General features: G+C 38.1%; 1 protein-coding gene across 1 annotated transcript in view; it reads left to right on the forward strand.

Moving 5' to 3' along the window:
• The window catches only part of ADAM7 (ADAM metallopeptidase domain 7), a gene marked incomplete at both ends in the record, with an annotated part of 40,538 nt that overhangs the window by 10,310 nt on the left and 5,051 nt on the right, over positions 1-25,177 (forward strand). The window contains 15 exon segments of the mRNA XM_081237941.1: positions 299-374; positions 377-467; positions 2,766-2,773; positions 2,776-2,849; positions 4,264-4,394; positions 5,240-5,414; positions 6,839-6,928; positions 7,955-8,150; positions 8,556-8,658; positions 9,664-9,850; positions 14,283-14,363; positions 15,499-15,577; positions 16,714-16,819; positions 17,409-17,508; positions 20,821-20,892. Of these exon segments, the coding sequence (XP_081094067.1) occupies positions 299-374; positions 377-467; positions 2,766-2,773; positions 2,776-2,849; positions 4,264-4,394; positions 5,240-5,414; positions 6,839-6,928; positions 7,955-8,150; positions 8,556-8,658; positions 9,664-9,850; positions 14,283-14,363; positions 15,499-15,577; positions 16,714-16,819; positions 17,409-17,508; positions 20,821-20,892 (1,569 nt within the window).

Genomic DNA, 25,177 nt, shown 5'->3' on the forward strand with positions numbered 1-25,177 from the left:
AGGTATAATCTCAGAGCTTCAGTAAATTATTTATTTTAGACATATCCTGAGCCCAGCGTATGTAAGGATTATAATAGTTGAAGGAGAATCAGGTGTTTTTGGTCAAGTTTCTTTGCTAGTCATGGCAATTCACCCAGTATTCTGGACGATTCAACTCTACATTCTGTTTCAATACAACTGTTTGTGAAATGAGGTCTGAACTTTTGCTTATGTACTTCACACATTAAAATTACTTTTTTTAGTGTGAAGGAATATAGTGCAACCTGACATTGTGAAAAATTATTTCTCCTTCGAACAGATTTATAAAACCTTGGACATTCAAGTGACATTAGTTGGCCTTGAAATATGGACAAATGGAGACAAAATAGGTATAGATCTAAAACAGAAACTACCTTATTACGTTTTTCGGCTTGGCAAGAAATAATCCTTAAAAAATGGAAGAATTTTGATCATGTTACGTTACTCAGGTATGTCGCTGCTTTATTTTCCTGCATATCTTAGGTGGATTATTAAAAAAGAAAACAAAACAAATAAACCAAAATACTTTTTAAAGCAGCTGATTTTTGGATAAAAGTCACAGGGACAAAAATGTTATGTGTAGCTATATAGAAAATTTCCAGATGAACTTGTAAATAACCTTTCTTCCTAATAATGATTAATATCAGAAATGAAAACTTTGAAACATTCATGTTGCCAGGCAGAGTTGAAAATGTCATTAGGTAAGCAAAGCACCCTTAGAATCCATTTACTTTACTTATCAGCATCCGGTTTTAACTCTCTTCAGCCTTCCATGCCATGCCATTTCAACACTGCACTTAAACCCACCTTTCTGAGAAAGCACTTCATTTTCTGGACATTTTCCCTCAACAGAGTGTATGCATCCAGACCAGCTCTTCAAGGGCATCTATACTTAAGATAACAGATAATTAACCTGATAAATTAAACCTGTCACAGCTTTAATGTTCCTAAGTAAAGGGTTGGATTTTTCTGTAATACTAGGTCATTAATTCCTTAAAAGAGGGGTTATTTTTACCGTTTTGTCATTCAAAATATCTAGTACACTACTCAGCCCATAGGAAAATGATAAATTATGGTGGAACTGATCTGACTTCAACTTTGTGTTTCACATAGTCCTGTCATCATAAGGAATGTTAAATTAGGGAAGAACAACTTTGAAGCAGTGGAGTTTTTTAGCATCTCTTTTGATGTCCTTAAAGCTACTATATAAGAGTGGTACCCGCTTTAACTATTTCATCTACCTATATTACCAGTATTTCTCCTAAAGTCTACAAACATAGCCTGCAAATATGCTTTCTATCATTATCTAAATGTTAACTTTCAGTCTGAACTCAGGACTGTGAAGCTTCCAATGCCCATAGTCAGAGGTCAGGTTCAGCCCTTTGGCAGATTGATGAGTGAACCAGACCTCCAAATACCATTTCTGATTTTCATATCTAGGATGGTCCATAATACATATCTCCAGGGGAATAGTGGTTGGGTTCAGATATTCATGTACTACTGTGCCCCAAAATTATGGAGGTAAAGTAAAATAGTATCATGACCTTCACAGCAGGCAAGATTAGCTCTTTTGCCTATTCCTTGGATGTATGTCTTAAAATACTTAATAAATTAGCCTAGGAAAATTAATTTGGTATAAGTAGACAATCTTTTACTTCCATGTGTGTCTCTTACTCTGAGCAGTAGCTTCACACACCAATAGCATGTCTACAAATAGAGATGTGAGGGAGTGCTACTAAATGACTAACTGGGCATCATATTTAGAACTTCTTATGTTGGTTTCTTACATGTCTTCCCTCTATATTCACATAGATCTAGAAGTGACTGGATACTGTATATGATATCATGGTGTGACTTTTGGTTTTCAGTGACCATGAGCACAGTCAGAATCCAGATCGTGCTTTCTATGGTGCTTCATCTTCATAGCTGATATTCTCCCAAGATCTCCAGAGTCTGGGAAGACCAGAATTCTAAGTTCTTCCAATATGCATAGTCAAATACTAAGACTTTGAAATGTAGGGACAGAAACGTATCAGTAGTGAAGAAAGAAATATAGCATATCTTCTTGATCAGAAAAGTTAAACACGGAAAGGGGTCATCTAGCCTGACTAGCTTTCTTGTATTTGAACCATCTCTATTATACTCTACATATGGTCCTTCAGCCTATGATAGTTCTTTTTAAAGTGGTCCAAGTCTAAATGTTCTTCTTGAAAGCATATCAAATTTGGCTCCCTTTAATATACACATCTACATCTGTCTTTTTAGATAATCCAGAAATAGACCTGTTTTCACATGACAAGTGTTTTAAATGTTTGATTCTACTTATCAAATCCTCTATGAGTTTCAATGGTTGATTAATTTTTTGTTTTAATTTTCAACCACGGCAAATTAATCGTGGTGTTGAGTCCATTCACTATGTTGCATTTTACCCTCTGAACACTTTAAACTTTTTTGGTCTTTTAAGTGGTTTTATCCAAAGTTGACTGTAGGGCAAATTAAAGTCAAGTCAAATGGTCTCTGACATTATTATCTTGGGGGGGAAAAGTACTCTTTTATGATTTCAACTCAAGACTACATTCACTTTCTCAATGCCTATAAAATACCACAGGTTTAAAATGAGCTTCATATCAACCAAGGTCATCCTCAATTCCAGAACTCCAGTGCCAAGGCACTAGCATTGGGGGGGTTCACTGCACTTCAGTGTTTGTGTTAACTGAACTACGAGTTTATCTATATCTCGTTTATAGTGGAAAGTGGTCTACGCACATGCACAAGGAACTTCCTATCCAGGGGCTATATGCCTGCCCTATTATTCCTCCAGTGCCGTTAAGATGGGCTGTGTTTTATTTATGTTATATTACTTAATCAAAATGCTTACCTTAGATTTCTGTACTCTTCTGTGTCCTATTGAAAGGGACCATGTATGCATCCTGTCATACATTCCCACCAAAATGTCACAATGAAACTGTCATGTTTCCGTTATTAAATGGGAAATGTTTTATTAAAAACTATAGATAAGTAATGGAGATAAACCAGTGTTTTCCAGAGTTTGTATGAACGTCATACACGAATTAACCTACAAAGATTAGGAAAGCTCTTTTGCATATTAAATATAGTTATTTGTAAGGACATGTGATGTACATAAAACTTGATGGCTGGTTTAGAAGTAAGGATAATTGTTCTTATGTGGAAAATATCATATCTAGATGGCTTTACCATTCACTTTCAGAAAGCCTAAAACCTACATACTGCTGACTCCCTTTGTTTATCTGATCCCTTACCAAGTCACTACACTTCTAGTAAATGCTGCCCAAATAACACTATCTAAGGTATTCTTTAAGATATCAAGGTTTGGGTTGATTTCCTGTAGTGTCTCTGCCTAATTGTTGTTATGCTTAAGCGAGTCTTGTAAGACCTTGAACTTAAAAGCCAGTACTTATTAAAATGACTACTTGATTTATTATTCCTATGGTTCTTTTTATGATTATGCCTTTGCCCATGGTAGTTTAGAAACAAAATTTTGCATAATAGAGTCAAATTAATCTAATATAGGCTGTCCACTTCAATTATGACATTATAACCCATCCAGGACACATTTTAAATGTCATATGAGTAAGATGAAATCACCAAATTAAGGGTGTTTTACAGTAACCTGATATCCCACCCCTCTTTGGAAATTTAATTTTTTCATTAATATAGAGATTAAAACATGAAATAGAACTAAGAACAGAGATAACTATCAACTCTGTGTTGGATTTTACATTACTGATCTTCTGACATTTTTCATAGTAGTAACTGCCTCTTCATGATTGTATAACATTATTGCCTAATGTGAGACTATAAATTGGAAACCCGAAACTCACATATTTTTATTTTTACTCCCTTTGAATATCTAGTAATATAAGACAATTAATAATGTTTATTTTATTGTGTAGGACTTTAATAAATTTGAGCTGTTTGTAAAAATGAGTCTGTATAAAACCAACAATGACTATTACTGCACCAAAAAAAAAAAATTTCCAAGTGTTAGTGTTAGAGACATCCAAAAGGTTACTTGTCCAACCTCATTATATAACTGAAGAAACTAAGGTGCAAGAATGGAAGGTAACTAAGTCCACGACCTCTTAGATAAAATACTAGTTAACCAGAAGCTAGAAACCAGCTCTCAACCACTAGTTCAAAGCTTTATGTACTGTAGTGTACTATCTTATAGAAATTTCTAATGCACATCTTTTTTGGCATCAGGATCTTTTACCTGACCTAAATGCAATTGCAAGCAAAATGGCACATCAGTTGGGGCATAACCTTGGGATGCGGCATGATGATTACCCATGTACCTGTACTTTGGGAAAATGCGTGATGGATAGTGATGGAAGGTGAGGCTTAAACAACATAGAGAATATATTTCAATGTTGGGGGAGTGGCTTTCTTTGAGTAAAACTCAATATTGTAGGGACATATTGTTATTATCTGGAATTTTCCTAATATCTCCTGGGTAAGAACTCAGTAACTGATATCTAATTTTACATCATTATCTACATAATTAGTAATATTTTGGGGGGACCACAACATTCCACTCAAACGTCTCCAAGACTTTAAAAGTCCATCTGTATCCAATCATTGTATCAATAATAATGACATGGGAGTCAAAACAAAAGGAAGATGGAAGGGAGGCAAGTTTCAGCTTAAAAAGAAATATATCACATTCCTAAGATGTGTATGAGTGTACTAAATATTAATACTTTGTTTCAGAAAATGTTTATAGAGAACTACTTTGTGCCAGGCACTGTGTTAACTAGTGCTTATTTTTAAAAACTTTGAACACAAGTCAGTCCCTGTATTGAGAAGCTTGTATTCTTGCATGGATGGTAGGCAAATATATAGATTATTTCAAGTGGGACAAATAAAAAGTGATATGGGAGCAGCAGGCACAACTGGTCTAAACCATGGGCTTCAGGAAGGATATTCTGGAGGATATATAGTCTGAGTATTTTCACTAAAATAGTATGTGTTGGCTGTGTTTCAATAAGACATTTTCTATAATAAAGAGCCCAGCTACTACTCTGCTGTAACAGTAAGACAAGAGTAAAAAAGGTAAATGGACCTTGAGTCTATCATTTACATATTTTTTTGTTCTAAATTCTTCATAGAACTTTCATAGCTGTTCTACCACTATGCATTGATATGATTAATCTTTATTTTTAACTCATCCTATCTCTAGTATTCCTGCACTAAAATTCAGTAAATGCAGCAAAACCCAGTACCAGCAATATCTCAAGGATTATAAGCCGACGTGCATGTTCAATATTCCATTTTCTTATAAGTTAAGTGATTATCTATATGGTGGAAACAAGAGGTTGGATGATGGAGAAGAGTGTGATTGTGGCCCTGTTCAGGTATTTGCAAATATGTTGCCTTTACGTTTACAAAGTGTAACCTCAGCTAGAACCTAGACAGGGATGTAGCCATTAATCAACCACGGTAATTCTTGTAAAGCTTTAAAAACTGTGCTTTAAAAAAAAATGGAAACAAGTTGTTGGTGCAGCCTCAATGCAAGGCTTCTTACCAAGTCATGTCATGATCTTGCTGGAGATTCAGAGCATCACATTAGCCTGGTTTACACATTAATTGGCTCTTCTTGTGAGAAGGGCTCATAGGTGTCGTTAAGTCTGATCTCTCGTCTGTTCTACAAAATCCCTCACAGTCAGTCAGTCGAGTTTTACTCAGGGTCTTATGAGGCTAGTCTATATCCCTGTTGACCAGTTCACATTATTAGAGAAGTTAATTGAGCAGAAACCTTCTAAACTTACACATATTTATTGCAGTCTCTGGTACATTTAGAATAAGCCTTGGAGGCATATTTTAAATTAATTCTTATTCTGCTTTTCTCTAACATAGGAGCTTTTTCTTTCAAGAGCTCATCATATAGGTATGTGTCCTAGATAATGACTTCTCACATTATCAAGTGCTCATAAATCACCTGGGCATGTTGTTAAAATGTGGATTCTGATTCAGTAGGTCTGGAGTGGAACTGAGATCCTATTCCTACCCATCTGCAAGGTTGTCTAAGGCTGCCGGTCCAAGGACCACATTTTAAGTAGCTATGCTCTAGACAATGCACAATTCAAAATTCATTCTGGCCATGAAGAGACTCCAAGATCAGAGCTGAGGCAGCGAAGGTCCAGAGGTTACAGCTTTTATTTTTCAAATGTCTCAGATTAAATGGAAAGAGAATCCTAACTTTGGAAAGTGATGTTTTTGCCTATGTGCATTTTTTGGAATGGTTCTACAGTTTCATTCCAACACTTGAAGTACCTTACATGACAGGATGCAGACAGTATTTTGCAGTTTTAACTTTGTTTCAGCAGGTAGGGTCTAAGTGTCCATCCTGTTATTATTATCTAACAATGCATTTTGTTAAAAGTTCAGCCCGAAATATTTAGCATCTTGAGGAAAATATAAAATCGGAAGTTGTATTATCTCACACCCAACATTTAGCATGAGAAGCAGCAGGACTCTTCCAGAGAACAGAAGTCATCAGGAGAATGGAAGGTCACAAACTTTGGGCTTTGTATGCTACCAGTGAGAATCATTAGCTGTGGAGTACTGAACAGCACGAGAGAAGGAAACAAAGTAAAAGTCCCAAACACCAGTTGCAAGCAGTAGTCTTTGTATACATATCATAGCCAAGGACCATATATTTGGATTTAACTCTGAAAAACAATTATGGCTAAATTGCACAGAAGCACCACAAATTAACTCTTCAAACAGGAGCCAAACTACAAACCGCTTCTAATTTTTCATTTTTGATTATTGCCAGGAGCGTACTAATCCTTGTTGTGATGCACACAAATGTATGTTGAAGCCAGGATTTCGTTGTGCAGAAGGAGAATGCTGTGAATCTTGTCAGGTAAGATCCTTTGCTAGGACTGAGTTTCTCTGTTTTCAGTTTATTAAGTATACATAGAACCAAAGAGTCGTCTGGCCACTGGATGACCTTCCACCACTAATCCCAGATTGGAGCTAAGATTGCTCGTACCCAATACAGCCTCTTCTGAGATGCTCAGACTTCTAAATACTAAGCAGTGTTATGGTCTGGGGAGTGGAGAAGCAGGTAAGCAGTGCTTGGACTTTCAGGAGTGGAGTTATACGACTAACATGATTCTTGCTTTTTTTGTCGATCATTACCAACCTATTTCACCTCAGCTGAGGGGGAAAATGGCATCCCAACAACAGTGAACTGAAAGGGAAAAGGGTTATCCTGGAATGGGAAAGTGACAGTGACTAGTAGCTGGAGATATATTCCTAGGAAAGATGACCAAAAGTCCAAACGCCTCTGTCTAAGGGTTTATTGACACTTCTTTCACGCCACTGGATTGCGAACTGACAAAGGAAAGGAAGTGTGTTTTATTCATCTTCAAATCTTTCCAAAACCCAGCACAAATTAAATGCATATTGAATGGCTGAATGGGAGAGAATATTTCCATGTTGTGCCCTCCAGCAGTGAGAGCCTGGGTATTTTTTTAGTTCATCTGAAAAGATCTGATTTATTGGGAGTGGTGATTCCTCATTAGAGTCAGGCGTTCCCAGCTGTGCATGTACGGTGGGGTGGGGTGTGAGAAAGGGATGTACTAAAGGGGTGAAGGAGGCAAGATGAACAGAACATATGCTTCATTTCTCCATTTTATGTCCATTCCAACTCTTCTCAGTGCTGCTCTAATACCAAATTTCAAAAACACCAACTTGTCGTTCCTAAAATTACATAAAAACCAAGAACGCTAATAATTCTCAGTGGAATGGAGAGGGAAGTAATGATCTATCCTTAAAACATTTTTAGATAAATTAAATGGGTCAACCTCCTTACTTCCTCCTACTTACTGAACCTTTCCTAACCTATGGGTGTCCAAGATTCAATCTATTCATTTTTCTTCAACAGTTGAAAAAAGCAGCGTCTATATGCAGACCAGCAAAAGATGAGTGTGATTTTCCTGAGATGTGTACTGGCCACTCTTCCGGGTGTCCTAAGGACCAATTCCAAATAAATGGATTTCCTTGCAATAATGCAAAAGGCTACTGCTTCATGGGGAATTGTCCCACCCAGGATGATCAGTGCTCTGAATTGTTTGATAAAGGTGAGAGACAATTACAGTGAATGATTGATAAAGATAATAGCCGTTATTTCTGTTACTGTCCTTTAGGAATCTGGGGACAAGATTGGAGATAATGCCATTTGTGGCAGATATTACCTGGCACCTTTCTGAATAATACCTTTCATATTCATTGACTTTACCGCTAATATTAATTGACTAGCTCAGTATGTGGGTTAAGGTATGTTTGTTTCTTTTTTATATCCATATTCCTTCCTAAAATATCCTCCCAAGCAATAGGATAGTTTTTAAGTTATTTATTTGTCCCATTCTGCTTCACTGCGACATGACACTGAAATTTCAATTATATTAGAAAAGTAAGGCATTTTATGATTTGTCATATTCATGCTTTCATTGTTTTACTTTTATCATACTCTTTTTGGGTCCCAGAGGCAAAAGGCAGTTCTGATATCTGCTACAAGATGAATAAAATTGGAAATAAATTTGGATACTGCAAAAACAAGAAACATGTATTATTTCCTTGTGAAGAAAAGTAAGTGCCTTGTAAAGAAAAGTACGTGCCCTCTCAGAGTGTTTTGCAAAATCAGAACAGCTCTTGTTCTGACAGCTGCCAGCCTGTTTTTACTGAGGAGATTAGGAAGAATGGGAAGCAAGAAGGGAGAGAGCACACATCCCTGATGGAATTAAACGGCACTTACATTCTGTATTTTATAACTGAAAGTCATGGAATACAAGGAGGAAAGATGGGAAAGATTTAAGATTCTTAGGAAGAAAGGGAGGAAAAGAAGCTACAAAAAAAAGAGAGAAAGAAGCAAACAGATGGAGGGCGAAAATAAGTAGAAAAGGGGAGAAGAGGAAAAAAGAAGGAAAGCCATCAGAAGAAAGAAAGGTAGACGCTGAAGTTGAAGACAGAATGGGACAATTGGATGTTAGATCTGATTTTTAAAAAGCATGTGCTGACCCCCACTTCTGGGTTTGTTTCTGACATTTGGCAAGGCTTTCTGTGTGCCCCCAAACAGGATTTGGACTGAAAACAACAATAATAAAAACCTAGAATCAAGTTCAACTTTGCTTCTAAATATAATCCTAAAAATGGGCAGTAGCTTAACTTCTCTCACTTCCAATTGCTGCCTAATCTGTAAAGAGGGGGTTATGATAATAGCAACTTCATAGATTTGTTGTGAGAATCAACTGATGTGCTCCATGCAAGAAAGAGTAAGAAGGAAATCTTAATATTTGATTAAAGTTATGCTAATTCAAATTACTAATAAGAAATATTCTCCTGTAAACTTGAGCTAATATTGCTTTCTGAGAATTACATAGATATCATAAAGAAATACAATCATTTCACATCTTTGTCTACTCATCTCAGTTTCCAGGGTCAGGAAACAGGGTCCAACAGTTTACCCAGCCTCTCCTGGGCTCTGACAAGCCTGGTTTAGAAAAAAGTGACCAGGCCACTTCACTTCCAACCTAGTCTCTAAAGTTCTATTGTATTTCTGGTCCCAAGTGTGACAATACTCTTCTTTTCCTTCAGAGATATCAAATGTGGAAAGATATGCTGCACAGGCAGGCAGCATTCTTCTGTCCTTGGAGAAGAAAAGATCTATCAGCTTAAGAAGCCTCTGAAGCAGAATGCCACTGAATGCAAAACTTCTTTTTTATACCACGATTCTAAGGATTTTGGCCTGGTTGCTCCTGGAACAAAATGTGGAGATGGACTGGTAAGATGAACGCCCTTTGTTTTATTACAACTGCTTGTCCAGTCACTTAAAACCTCATTGGATCCTATAAATGGTTCCAGAGGGCTTATATATGGGAATACAGAAAAAAACTCTGCAGTATTTTTTTAATTGAGCAGAGTAGCAATAACACTATAGTAAATATTCATTTTGCTTAATAGTTGTTATACAAATTATGAAAATATTATAAATGTGCTTAATTAGTGTCTAATAGTAGATGCTCAATAAAATTACAGACTGCATTTTTTAAAATTTATTTGACTATGAAGTAGCCATAGAATCTTCATTTCTTTTATTCATTCAGACGTATTTACTGGGCACATACTATGGTGCCAGTATCTGTGCAGGACACACTTGATGTAAAGATGAGTGTACTTGAGAATTTCATAGATTAAATTAAGTGTATCACTACAATCCAACTCAACTGTTTTCATGGCGATGTGCACAAGTCCAAAGGAAGTGACTGACTTCACTTGTAGAACAGAGTGGCATCTTCTGATGCCATTAAATGAGCGACATTTCAACTCTGACTTTATGAACAACATTTTTCAACACACTGAAGATGAGAAAAGACTTTTTAAAAAGAAATATACCTACATGATATGCAAAGGTACAAGTCTATGGCATAGACAGGTAGCTGACAATTTCAGAGTGACTGGCGCTCCGAGTGAAATGGCAAAAAATTAAATTGAACAAGTAGAGTGAAGCCTGATCGGAAAGGCTTTATCACTCCAAGATGAAAACGTGAGAATGTAAACTAAAACCAGTAGCCATCTCATCAAGGTTTATAAACACAAGAATATTTGAAAAAATATAACGCTGTAGAGAAAATCAGCAATTTTGCAGTTGAGCAGTTTCTGTGCTATGCACCACCCCCTGACACTGCCATCCACAAGCATTACAGTATCATTCATATAATGAGATAGATAAATGAATTGGAAAGTAAAAATTCAGCATGTAAAAGCAGAATCAGAATTTAATAATTTCACAGAGACCTCTATTTCAAGTCCATAGATTTAATTATACAGTCTCCCATTAAAAGGACTAAATAAACATAAAAATGGCGAGCAGTTAATAGCTGTGAAAATTTGGGTATGTGTAACAACCACAAACTAGAAAGTTCAAGGACATTCAGTAAGATAGAGTGTATGAGGCACTGGTTTGAAGAAAATACCGAATAATTTTCTACTCACTTCAGGTAAGGAAAATCAGCCAGAGGTAGAAAGCAAACATATGACATCCCTTTCATAGAATGGCAGGAATTAAGCCAAGAAATTGATAGGGGAGCAGTTGTTAAGGAACACTTTGTGATTGTGCAAACACATCATGACCACGTACCACCACATAGAGTGCCTAATTCCTTCTAGAGAAATCTTAGTACAGAAGTGCACCACTCACAATGGTACCAATTCTTGAACCAATTCCTACTGAGGGAATCTATGCATAGCAAACGCTAGTCTGTAGAGGTATCACAAAGACACTACTGACAGAATTTGTCATTTTCATATTTATTCTGAGATACTATTTTTTAGACTTGAGGAACATTAAATGCCTAAAAACATTCTAGTTTCTCTTAGTAGTTATTCTTTCTGGGCAAATTTTAATTTGGCACGGGAAAAGAGGACAAACATATTCCATTACCCCTGGGTGCCCTTTTCCTTAGTTATACTGTAGAACTTACAAAATAGATAAGAAAAAAAAGATGAAAAATAAAAGACGAGAAACGGTAAGAGAGAAAGATAGTAGACTGCAGAGAGAATGAGAGTAGACAAGAGAAGAAAGAGAGGAAATTAGCTAATTCTTTCATTCTCTACCAGAGAAGAATTGCTCAAAAACTCTCTGTAGTTATCTCTTTATGAAACATACAGAACAGCAAAATCAAAATAAAATACATCTCAGTATTTTCCTTTAGTTGAGCCTGAAATACTTGAAATCAGGTCTACATGGGTTTTAAAACAATGTTTCTCAGTGTTTAATCGTGTATATAGAAAACCCATTCTATAAGCATAGGGAAAGAAGATAAACAACAGACATGAGAGAATTCAGTACAGTGAACAAAGGAGACCAGTCTGAGATATCAAAGATGATAGTCTCCTATGAAACAGATGCATTTTTAAAAAGAGGAAAACCCTTTAGAAATAAGTTAAATTTATATTTTATACTTTAGAAGGATATTATATCTATAAAATGATATAATTTGAAATCAAGAAGCACTGACTTCAAAGTGCAAAATGAATCATGATTGCCTGTTTATATGCAATTTATGCAGTAAGCCATGGAATAGAAACGCCAGGAAAAAAAAAAAAAAGGAAATTGGAAGCTAAACTTCTTAACACAGAAAAATAAGATAAGGAAAATTTTAAAAATAAAAGAAAATGAATAAAAGCAAGAGAAACAGTGCTAAGAAACCTGATACAGTGTTAACGGGAATTCTAGATAAAGGAAACAGAATAGAGGTAAAAAAAAATGTAATTAAGGAAATAATACTCAAAAATGTCCCTGAGCTTAGGAATGCATAAAGTAAAAACTCAGTACTGGGAAAAAATCATAAAAATAAATGAGCATTTAGACTTACCTTCATACCATGAAGTCAACAATAAAGAAAATGTTCAATGAGCACAAAAGAAGGCAAGTATTATTTTTCAATAGGAAAAATTATCAAGTTACCATCATATTTATCTCCAACAAAAAATGCTGGAAGATAATGCAGCGAAATCCAGTTTTGGGAAACAGAAATATGGTGACCCTAAAACCATATATATAACCAAGCTATTATTCAGAGTGTAAAGTAATAGAACAACACCCTCACAACCTTATGATTAAGACAATTACAGTAAAATTAGACAGCATTTATTTTCTGAAAAGAAAAATAGTGAAGTACTCCAGCCAAATGGAAAATGAATTTAAATTGAAGTAATATCTTCACTTTCGTATTCACTGAAACATTATTCACAATAGCCAATGGAAACAATTTAAATGTCCTTGGACAGGTGAATGAAAATGTGATTATATATGTAAATATATATATACACATATATGTGACTTTATATATGAATATTATTTAGCCTTAAAAAATAGAAATCGTTTTTAACAACATGGATGAACTTGGATATTTCACTTATGCTAAGCAAAATAAGCCAGACACAGAAAGACAAATACTGTATGATCTCACTTATATGTGGAATCTAAAAACATTAAAGTCACAGAAGCAGGAAGGAGAATGATGGTTGCTGCGGATGAGGGGTAGGGAAAGCAGAGAGACATTGGTTAAAGGATACAAACTCTCTGTTATAAAATGAATAAATTCTGGAGATCTAATGTAAAGCATGGTGACTATAGTTAATAATACCGTAATGTGTACTTGAAATTTTCTGAGAAGCAGATCTTAGGTGTTATCACAAAAAAAGTAACTATTTGAGGTGATGGGTGTGTTAATTAGGTTGTTTGTGGTCATCTCACAATGTATAGGAGTACCTAAAGTCATCATGATATACACTTTAAATATATACAATTTTTAGTTGTTAATTATACCTCAATAGAGTTGGAAAAACATTTCCAGATGTAAGTTTCTTTTCTAAAAAACAGGTAAAAATAAAAATCACAGTTGACAAATAAATGAGCTAAGATAAGCCAGGCAATAACCACAAGCAACAAAACAACAGTAATTTGGTCATAAAACTTACCCCCCAGGGGCTCCCCTGGTGGCGCAGTGGTTGAGAATCTGCCTGCCAGTGCAGGGCACACGGGTTCGAGCCCTGGTCTGGGAGGATCCCACATGCCGCGGAGCAACTAGGCCCATGAGCCACAATTACTGAGCCTGCGCGTCTGGAGCCTGTGCTCCGCAACAAGAGAGGCCGCAATAGTGAGAGGCCCGCGCACCGCGATGAAGAGTGGCCCCCGCTCGCCACAACTAGAGAAAGCCCTCGCACAGAAACGAAGACCCAACACAGCCAAAAATAAATAAAGGAGTTCCTTTAAACAAAAACAACAACAACAAAAAACACTTACCCCCCAAAACGAGCATAATTTAAAACAAAAGTAATAAGTATAAATAAGAAGATTAATTGATTTTGACAAAATGCTCAACCAGCAACTGTGAAATAAACAATCATGGATCCTTGTCAAACCAGAAGAAAACCAGATAGAAGTAATAGAAGAAAATGCTGCAATTACAGTGGTGGAATCTTTGATAGATTAACATTTAAAGAATTAATAAGGACATAGACATTATAATAATTAATGTTTGTATACAACAGTATTTGAACGTGCAGTACACATTTCAAATAACCATCGAGTATTTATAGAGGATTTCTTCTTCCACAGAAGATTCTACATGTGGTTTTTCACAATAGAACAAATGACGCAAATTCTAAGAGCAAGTAATTCTAATTCACCTTGGTGACTTCATTTCTAGGCGTGCAGCAAGGGTGAATGTGTGACTACTGCACAGGCCTACAATTCAACCGACTGCTCCTCTCAGCGCAATGAAAATTCTGTAAGGTTTGACTCCTTTTAAAATTAGTGTCTTACCAGTCATTTATTTACACAAGACTTCATTCCTGAGCCCATGTATAAGTGCAGGTGTGTGCATGAGCGTGTATGTATGTATGTATATATGTATGTATAGTGATCTTTAAATCAAATATGCACTGGGGATCCATTTTTTTCATGTATCATCAATAATATTGATCCAAAAGCCAAACCAAGTATTATACATAGATAATGCCGGTGTTGCAAGTATATGTCTTATCATTGGACTGGTAATCTAGAAACCCAGGAGCTTACATACGAATGAAGTTTAAACATGAAGTTTAACATTGGATCTATCATAATTTCACTTACAGTTAAATTATACCAATATCAACATTAGCCTAAAGCTTCTGAGAAAAACAATAAAAGCAATTTTTTTCATTCATTTATCACTGTCCAATACTAGCAGTACCTAGCAGTTTGCATGTGTGGGTAATATCTTTCCTAAGCCAAATTAATCAGTAACACGTATATAGAGTTATACTCTTTCAATTATTTTCCATATATATTAAATATTAAAAGCTTCAAAACAACATCAAAAGATAAGTACTATTTCTATGCCCACTTTTAGAAACGGCGAACCAGTCACACTGATGGTATGTGCAAGGAAAAGCTGAGAATTCAATACAGAAAGAGTGTGTGTTCTTAACCATTACACAACGCTCTTTGATGGACTAAACATTATACCATCACTTTTCTCCCACGTTAATATTATCTCACTGTTACTAAGCCTAGTTAGAGTCTCCTCTTTGGCTATGACACGTCCAGCTCTAGCTGGGCTGTTCATCTAATAAGATTTATGGCTTCTGGAAAAATAAGTCAAACTATCTGGCTCATCTGGTTTTGAATTTGTCAGGATCATTCTCTTCTTCCAAGGCCATATTCAAAGATAGCTGCTCCTTGTATTTTGTTTGCTTATTCTTCCCAACACTGATTTTGGTATGCAGTTTAGTTAATTAATCGATAAAAAGTTCATGAGTGTGTGGGTGTGTGTATTTTTGGGGGGGGGTGTTTGATGTAGAGCTGGCACTAAGCTAAATGAGCGGCGAAACACGACTTACGTCAGCCATTTGATGAATTATGATTTATGGCTCTTCCAGGTGGATGACGGTGAACTTGAGTGCCAGTGTGAGGCAGTACAGGCATCTGCGGAATGGGAGGAAACCTTAAATGTCACCAGTGAGCATCCTAGATTAATATAATATCTTTCATGTATCAAAAGCCTCGCCAGTGAGAATGCTTTTTGCTTATACTCTAAGTCTACTACACATTTGTTGTATTTCTGTATGGATTTGTATGGTCTTCTTGGTACGCTGGATATTTAAATACCCAAGTTTGAATTTACTAAAATTTCTTTTTAAAATGAACGTATCTCCTTCTAGTTAAATTTGGATGAGTTCTTCTAAGAACCCGTAACACAGTAAGGCCTTTTCTATAGTCAATAACTGATAATCCAACTTTTCCTGCTGACTGTGATTCCCTTAAACACAATGGAATCTTGGGTGGAGTGTTAATTGTTAATACAGATAATAATTTGTGCAATGTTTTGGCCTTTTACTTTATTTAAAAAAATAACCGGGGGGATTCCCTGGTGGCGCAGTGGTTGAGAATCTGCCTGCTAATGCAGGGGACACGGGTTCGAGCCCTGGTCTGGGATCCCACATGCCGCGGAGCAACTAGGCCCATGAACCACAACTACTGAGCCTGCGCATCTGGAGCCTGTGCTCCACAACAAGAGAGGCCACGACAGTGAGAGGCCCACGCACCATGATGAAGAATGGCCCCCGGTTGCCACAACTAGAGAAAGCCCTCGCACAGAAACGAAGACCCAACACAGCAAAAATACATAAATTAATTAATAAACTCCTACCCCCAACATCTTCAAAAAAAGAAAAGAAAAGAAAAAAAAAGAAATAGCAGAAAATTTCGAAGTAGGCGTGAGCATGAATTTAAAATAAATAAATAAATAAATAACCGGGGCTTCCCTGGTGGCGCAGTGGTTGAGAGTCCGCCTGCCGATGCAGGGGACACGGGTTCGTGCCCCGGTCCGGGAAGATCCCACATGCCACAGAGCAGCTGGGCCCATGGGCCATGGCCGCTGAGCCTGCACGTCTGGAGCCTGTGCTCCGCAACGGGAGAGGCCACAACAGTGAGAGGCCCGTGTACCGCAAAAAAAAAAAAAAAAAACGGTGGAGGGAGAATTAAAGCCCTTTAAGGAAGGAAGAAGCAGAATTGTAACAGCTCAGTTAAATGTTAATAATCCATTGTCCTAAAGCTGATGTCCTGGCCGAAGTTCATGTGTTTTAATGTTACAGATAGCTCCATCCTGGTGGTTGTGCTCATCCTGGTTATTACTGGTGTTGTGGTTGTCATAGTATTAATTTGTTACAAAAAATGTATTAAGTTGAAGCAAGTTCAAAGGTATGTCTGTATTCTCTGGGTGTTGAAGGGGACCATGACTGAGACTATGTAAGCTTTATGGCCATAGAGATGGGAGAAAAGTATAAGCCTCTTACTGAAGACCAAGAAATAGTAGTAATAAGTCAAGCTTTTACATACTTCCCTTTCATTGAAATGTTTATCCCAGTGACTCCCAAACTTTGCCGCACACTGGAATCAAAAGAGATTTAGGATTGACATACATATACTACTATGTATAAAATAGATAACTAATGAGAACAGACTGTATAGCACTGGGAACTCTACTCAATGCTCTGTGGTGACCTAAATGGGAAGGAAATCCAAGGAAGAGGGGATATTTGTATACGCATGGCTGATTCACCTTGCTATACAGCAGAAACTAACACAGCATTGTAAAGCAACTATACTCCAATTTTTTTTTAAAAAGGGATTTTAAAAAAATACTAAATTTGATTCCTCCAGCAGATTTAATTGTTATAGAGTGTAACATGATTATCAGTCTTTTAAAAATCTCCAAGATGATTTAATATTAACCACAGGCTTACCTCATACTTTAGCTGGTATCAACATTCAATTCCTTTCTTGACAGCCCACCGAGAGAAATCCTAGGAGTGGAGAATAAAGGATACTTTGGTGATGAGCAGCAGACAAGGACTGAGTCCATCTTACCTGATAGTCACCCCCTACATGTAAGAAAATATCATTTGCACTAGTTAATCAATTTAAATAGTTGTAGGTATGTCTGCAGTGGAACTATCACTAAGCTAAGTGAGGTGGGAAATGCAGAATAGTCTAACATGATTCCACACCAATAATCTTCAGCTGACAGGTGGGGAAGGAGAGGATGGCAGGACTCAAACACACCAAGACACTATTTCAGAGCAGAATATATTGGTTAAATAAAATACTAATTTGTGCATGACTGGAAAAATGTACAAGCATAAATCATATTCTGGGATATAAAACAAATCTTAATAAATTTAAAAGAATTGGGGTCATACAAAATATGTTCTCAAAATAAAATTCTATTAGAGATCAGTATCAGAAAAATACTGGGAAAAATCTTTTTCTCGTAAAAACTTTAAAATGTACAACACTAAATGATAGCGTTAAGAGATAAATATTCGGGGGTAAAAGTATAATCACATGCAAGGAGGAGGTCATTATTTTAAGTTGGGCAAGTGGCTAATTTTGGGGGAGGAAGTGGGTGACAGTAATGATAGGAAACTTGAAATGGCCAAGTTTTATTCCTTAATCAGTGCAGTGATTGCAAGGATATTTACCTTAAATGGTTCATTAAGCCATGAATCTGTTTTGTGTGTGTTTTTTATCTGTATTGCATTTTCCCAAGAAATGACTAAAAATGAATAAGGGCAACAATGCCAATTATTAGTGGGGATATAGAGAGTAAAAACTCTCATAAAAGCTAACGAAACTTTAAATGGTACAACCAATAGGTAAAATTCATACTATACCCTAAACATGATCATACACATTCCCTGTAATCCAGCAATTCCTGTCATTATGAAGAGACCAAACAGAAATGTGTACATGTGTATATCGGAAAACATCAACAATAATGTTCCAACAGCATTATTTGCAAAAAGTGAAAATAATACGAATGTCCAATAACACTACAGAGAAGGAAAAATGAACAAACTACTGACATTTACAACATACTATTGTATGTGATATCTTACTGTCACATGCTTTTTGACAGCACACCAAACCCAAAAGCAAACTGTATGATTCAACTTATATAAATTCAAACTGACAAAACTACTCTATGGTACTAGAAGTCAGGGTAGTCGTACCACAGGGAAGATTTTCACAGGGAACGGTAAAGTTTTATGTTTTGATCTGGGTGGGGTTCAGTTACCCATAGGTGCTCATTTTAAAAAATTCACCCACCTCATACTTTCTGTTTGTACATTTCTTTGTGTATCTTTTACATTAAAAGAAAAGTTTATTAAAATAACACCCATAGCAATATATGAAAACCTAATAAAAAAGCTGACAATCCTGTAAAAGTCCCTGCAAGCAGTGGCTTGTTCAGCACCTTTAACAACAGCTGTGATTTCCAAAGCATTTGACTCAGTGGGGAAAAAAAAAAATGTGAGTGCTGGTTAGGAAGCTACAAAAGCATCCTTTTAAAAAAGTTAACCAGTGAGGAAAGAATTTGCGATAATATACCGATGAAACTGCCCACTAGGACCTAAGTCTTGAAGGAAGTATGAACTGATCATTGTTAGATGCAGATGCCAATGAAAATATAACAGTGCTAGTATTTTAAAATTAGGATTTTTTTTTTTTTTGGTTAGTGGTAATCTTGCTCCACGGCTCCAGAGATTTTGAATGCTTTACCCCAACTCTCCATGTCCCATAAGCCGTGTGCTTTTTACTGTACAATATTACAGAACAAGCTCCACCTTACCCCCAGGAACACGTATATGACATTACAGTAGAAAGGCTTTTACTGAACTTCTCTTACTTATGTCTGTATAGTTACCCTTTCTCTGGTAATATGGTTTATCATTTTTATCCATTCATACATTTTATTATGCCAGTGGTGACCCAAATAAACAAGTCTTCATTGTCCACGCAAATGAAAGGAAAATATTGTGTCATAATTTTTTAAGCTTACACTGAGATTTTCTGATATGAAAACACAGGATGCTAATATCAGGTTTAAATAAGAAACTGAATGTAGATGCACTTAGTACTGTGTTTGGTATATATTTAGCACTTAATATGTGCTAAATATCCACTATGCCTCATGCAGTGTCGCAGTAACTTTCCTAATTACATTTTCTTTAAATTAATGTGCAAAACAGTTGCACTCCCAGAGAAAGGATTCAGGTGGAGTTAGCCTGAGCATATGATCAATGATAGATAGTCACCAGAGGTTCAAATAGAGCCTGGGGCATATTTATATTGAATACAAAATCCTTAAGGGCTTTTTGGATTTTTAGTTAAATGGGGGAACTTAGAAGAAGAGCTTAATAAATATTTGTTAGGGCTTCCCTGGTGGCGCAGTGGTTGAGTGTCCGCCTGCCAATGCAGGGGACGCGGGTTCGTGCCCCGGTCCGGGAAGGTCCCACATGCCGCGGAGCGGCTGGGTCCGTGAGCCATGGCCGCTGAGCCTTCGTGTCCGGAGCCTGTGCTCCGCAACGGGAGGGGCCACAGCAGTGAGAGGCCCGCGTACCGCAAAAAAAAAATAACAAATAATAAATATTTGTTAAATATATGAATGAATTTAATTAACCATATAGCATAATATATTATAAATGTAGATTGTATAGGACAGTTTGGGTCCTTGAATCTCTTGTTTAGGTTTTTTGTATTATTTGTCATAAAGTTATATGAATAATAATGATTTAGCTCACTCCTGTTTGATACATTAGTTACCCATCAAAGGCCAGTTCTCAGCAAAATTGTGGTTTGGAAAAGATCTGTGTTTGGTGTCCTTTCCCAGTTACATTAATGATATTTGGTTAGCTTTTCTGTCTGGTCCCCAGTGCCTCTCCTAGGTCCTGTTTCCACTGAACCATGCTGCCTGGTTGTATTAATGTCCACTGGGGGTTAAAAGAAAGCACTTCAAAAAGGGTAACTTCAGCAGGGTACATCTGCATTACAATAGTAAGTTCTGGAAATCCTCAAAGACTTCCAAGGTCCAAAGCGCTGTGCCTGGTTGTGGAATTTCAGGCATGCAGACAATTAGAGACTCTAAGATTTGGAAGTTAACAGACTGACCTTGAACTACTCATATCATAACATGTAAAGAAACTCCCACTCTTATATGTATGCTTGATTTACAGATAAGTTGTTAGACTCATCCATCACAAGAGAACAACCTAGGCAAGAATATTGTCTCCGTGTGTTTCAATATTTGTACATTTACTAGGACTGTATCCTAGAGACGACTAGCAAATGTATTTTGTAGGCTTGGAAAATAGTCATATTTGTTTGAGCCCTAACTGCAGGTCAAGAGTATCTCTTTTCATCAGCCAAGACCTGCAGAGTCCTTGGTGAGACTTCCAACCAGTTTCTTGAGTCCACGCTACATCACGCTGGTATGGTGCCGTGGCTCTTTTCTGTTGGCTGTGCTAGTCTGTGTACATTTCACTAATAATCTTGGTGCCACTTAACCACTCATTGGTTCCTTGAAAATTTCCAACAATATAACATGGCTCTCTGACTTGAGGCAGAAACAGGAACTTCCTACTTCTCAGCAGGGCTGGGATTAGGGTGATGAAGAGCACAGTGCCTCTTGTAAGTACACAGTCAGATACTGTCATTATTTAAAATATTGACTGTGCTCATGAATTCTTGGGAATTAGTTCTGATTTTTTTTTAAACAACACATTAACGTATTATTTATTGTGATCACAGAGTTTGTTTGTACCCCTTAAATGTTGCTCCTGGGACAAATGCCTTGCTCACCTCGCCCTGGTCCCAGCCCTGGTTCTCAGGGGTCAAACCCAATGACAGCTTCCAGAGAGGCCTTGATCAGCAGAGGGCTTTCCACTAACTGAGGAGGTGTCTTCCCTGAATAAATATTGATGAGAAAGAAACAAATTGGCTAAATCAGCCCACACATGCACGAGAAACATGGAGCCAAAAAAGAGATATTACCAGGTTTCTAAGAGCACCTGTACCACTGGAATCTTTATCTACACGTGTATCCTCAAGGTCACACAGAACACTTCTTATTCAGAACTGGACGCCAAAATCACCAAGATTCTCAACTACATCTTTGTAAATTCGGCAATTCTCATTACGCATCGTTCAATGGCTAGAAGGGTGTGATTAAGGGAGTGTTGTCTGTGGCTCCACAGAATCTGCCTGTCACACAAAAGGGTCTCAGAACGTGCTGTATAGTCAGGGTGGCACGGAACGAGCGTACCTCCCCATGCCCTGCTCCACCAGCACAGTCCCTTTTTATAAATTGGTTTTACTGGGATTTCAACTGAGATTTTTTTTTGAATGAAAGCTCTAGTACCTGAAAAATGTTTGGCAATCTTCTTACCAAATATATTGTTGGAGAGAGTTACAACAAGGAAACATGGCTTCTGATAGAACTTCTTAGGACGTCCGGAGAAGATGGCGGAAGAGTAAGACGCAGAGATCACCTTCCTCCCCACAGATACACCAGAAATACATCTACACGTGGAACAACTCCTACAGAACACCTACTGAACGCTGGCAGAAGACCTCAGACCTCCCAAAAGGCAAGAAACTCCCCACGTACCTGGGTAGGGCAAAGCGGAGAGATTCCCGCACACAGGATCAGGCCGACCGGCACTCACCAGCCCGAAAGGCTTGTCTGCTTGCCCTCTGGGGCGGGCGGGGCTGGGAGCTGAGGCTCGGCTTGGTCGGAGCGCAGGGAGAGGACTGGGGTTGGCGGCGTGAACACAGCCTGCAGGGGGTTAGTGCACCACAGCTAGCCGGGAGGGAGTCCGGGGAAAAGTCTGGACCTGCCGAAGAGGCAAGAGACTTCTTCTTCCCTCTTTGTTTCCTGGTGCGCGAGGAGAGGGGATTAAGAGCGCTGCTTAAAGGAGCTCCAGAGATGCGCGTGAGCCGCGGCTAAAAGCTCGGACCCCAGGGACGCTGGGGCTGCTGCTGCCGCCGGCCAAGAGGCCTGAGCGCAAGTGCAGGTCACTGTGCACGCCCCGCTTCCGGGGAGCCTCTGAAGCCCGCCACTGCCGGGGACCGGGCATCCAGGGACGGCTTCCGCGGGAGAACGCACGGCGCGCCTCGGGCTGCTGCAACGTCACGCCGGCCTCTGACGCGGCACGCTCGCCCCGCCTCCGTGCCCCTCCCTCCCCCCCGGCCTGAGTGAGCCAGAGTCCCCGAAGCAGCTGCTCCTTTAACTCCGTCCTGTCTGAGCAAAGAAAAGACGCCCTCCGGCGACCTACATGCAGAGGCGGGGCCAAACCCAAAGCTGAGACCTGGGAGCTGTGAGAACAAAGAAGAGAAAGGGAAATCTCTCCCAGCAACCTCAGAAGCAACGGATTAAAGCTCCGCAATCAACTCGATGTACCTTGCATCTGTGGAATACATGAATTGACAACGGATCATCCCAAATTGAGGAGGTGGACTTGGAGAGCAAGATTTATGATTTTTTCCCCTTTTCCTCTTTTTGTGAGTGTGTATGTGTATGCTTCTGTGTGAGATTTTGTCTGTAGATCTTTGCTTCCACCATTTGTCCCAGGGTTCTATCCTTCCGGGTTTTTTGTTTGTTTTAATTAATAATTATTTTTTATTTTAATAACTTTATTATATTTTATCATACTTTATTTTATTTTACTTTATCTTCTTTCTTTCTGTCTGTCCTTCCTTCCCTCCTTCCTTCCCTCCCTCCTCCCTCCCTCCCTCTTCTTTCTTTCTTTCTTTCTTTCTTTCTACTTCTACTAATTCTTTCTAGCTACTTTTTCTCCCTTTTATTCTGAGCCATGTGGATGAAAGGCTCCTGGTGCTGCACCCAGGAGTCATTGCTGTGCCTCTGAGGTGGGAGAGCCAGCTTCAGGACACTTGTCCACAAGAGACCTCCAGGCTCCACATAATATCAAACGGAGAAAATCTCCCAGAGATCTCCATCTCAACACCAGCACCCAGCTTCACTCAACGACCAGCAAGCTACAGTGCTGGACACCCTATGCCAAACAACTAGCAAGACAGGAACACAACCCCACGCATTAGCAGAGAGGCTGCCTAAAATCATAATAAGTCGACAGACACCCCAAAACACACCACCATACGTGGACCTGCCCACCAGAAAGACAAGATCCAACTTCATGCACCAAAACACAGGCACTAGTCCCCTCCACCCGGAAGCCTACACAACCCACTGAACAAACCTTAGCCACTGGGGACAGACATCAAAAACAACGGGAACTACGAACCTGCAGCCTGCAAAAAGGAGACCCCAAACACAGTAAGATAAGCAAAATGAGAAGACAGAAAAACACACAGCAGCTGAAGGAGCAAGATAAAAACCCACCAGACCTAACAAATGAAGAGGAAATAGGCAGTCTACCTGAAAAAGAATTCAGAATAATGATAGTAAAGATGATCCAAAATCTTGGAAATAGAATAGACAAAATGCAAGAAACATTTAACAAGGAACTAGCAGAACTAAAGATGAAACAAGCAATGATGAACAACACAATAAATGAAATTAAAAACACTCTAGGTGGGATCAATAGCAGAATAACTGAGGCAGAAGAACGGATAAGTGACCTGGAAGATAAAATAGTGGAAATAACTACTGCAGAGCAGAAGAAAGAAAAAAGAATGAAAAGAACTGAGGACAGTCTGAGAGACCTCTGGGACAACATTAAACGCACCAACGTTCGAATTATACGGCTTCCAGAAGAAGAGAAAAAGAAAAGGACTGAGAAAATATTGGAAGAGATTATAGTTGAAAACTTCCCTAAGATGGGAAAGGAAATAGTTAATCAAGTCCAGGAGGCACAGAGAGTCCCATATAGAATAAATCCAAGGAGAAATATGCCAAGACACATATTAATCAAACTGTCAAAAATTAAATACAAAGAAAACATATTAAAAGCAGCAAGGGAAAAACAACTAATAACACACAAGGGAATCCCCATAAGGTTAACAGCTGATCTTTCAGCAGAAACTCTGCAAGCAAGAAGGGACTTGCAAGACATATTTAAAGTGATGAAGGAGAAAAACCTGCAACCAAGATTACTCTACCCAGCAAGGATCTCATTCAGATTTGATGGAGAAATTAAAACGTTTACAGACAAGCAAAAGCTGAGAGTTCAGCACCACCAAACCAGCTTTACAACAAATGCTAAAGGAACTTCTCTAGGCAAGAAACAAAACAGAAGGAAAAGACCTACAATGACGAACCCAAAACAATTAAGAAAATGGGACTAGGAACATACATATCGATAATTACCTTAAATGTAAATGGACTCAATGCTCCCACCAAAAGATACAGGTTGGCTGAATGGATAAAAAACGAGACCCATATATATGCTGTCTACAAGAGACCCACTTCAGACCTAGAGACACATACAGACTGAAAGTAAGGGGATGGAAAAAGATATTCCATTCAAATGGAAACCAAAAGATAGCTGGAGTAGCAATTCTCATATCAGACAAAATAGACTTTAAAATAAAGACTATTAGAAGAGACAAAGAAGGACACTACATAATGATCAAGGGATCAATCCAAGAAGAAGATATAACAATTGTAAATATTTATGCACCCAACATAGGAGCACCTCAATACATAGGCAAATACTAACAGCCATAAAAGGGGAAATCGACAGTAACACACTCATAGTAGGGGACTTTAACATCCCACTTTCACCAATGGACAGA

This window comes from Mesoplodon bidens, assembly GCF_964165515.1.
Source record: "Mesoplodon bidens genome assembly, chromosome: 6".
Lineage (NCBI taxonomy): Eukaryota > Metazoa > Chordata > Mammalia > Artiodactyla > Ziphiidae > Mesoplodon > Mesoplodon bidens.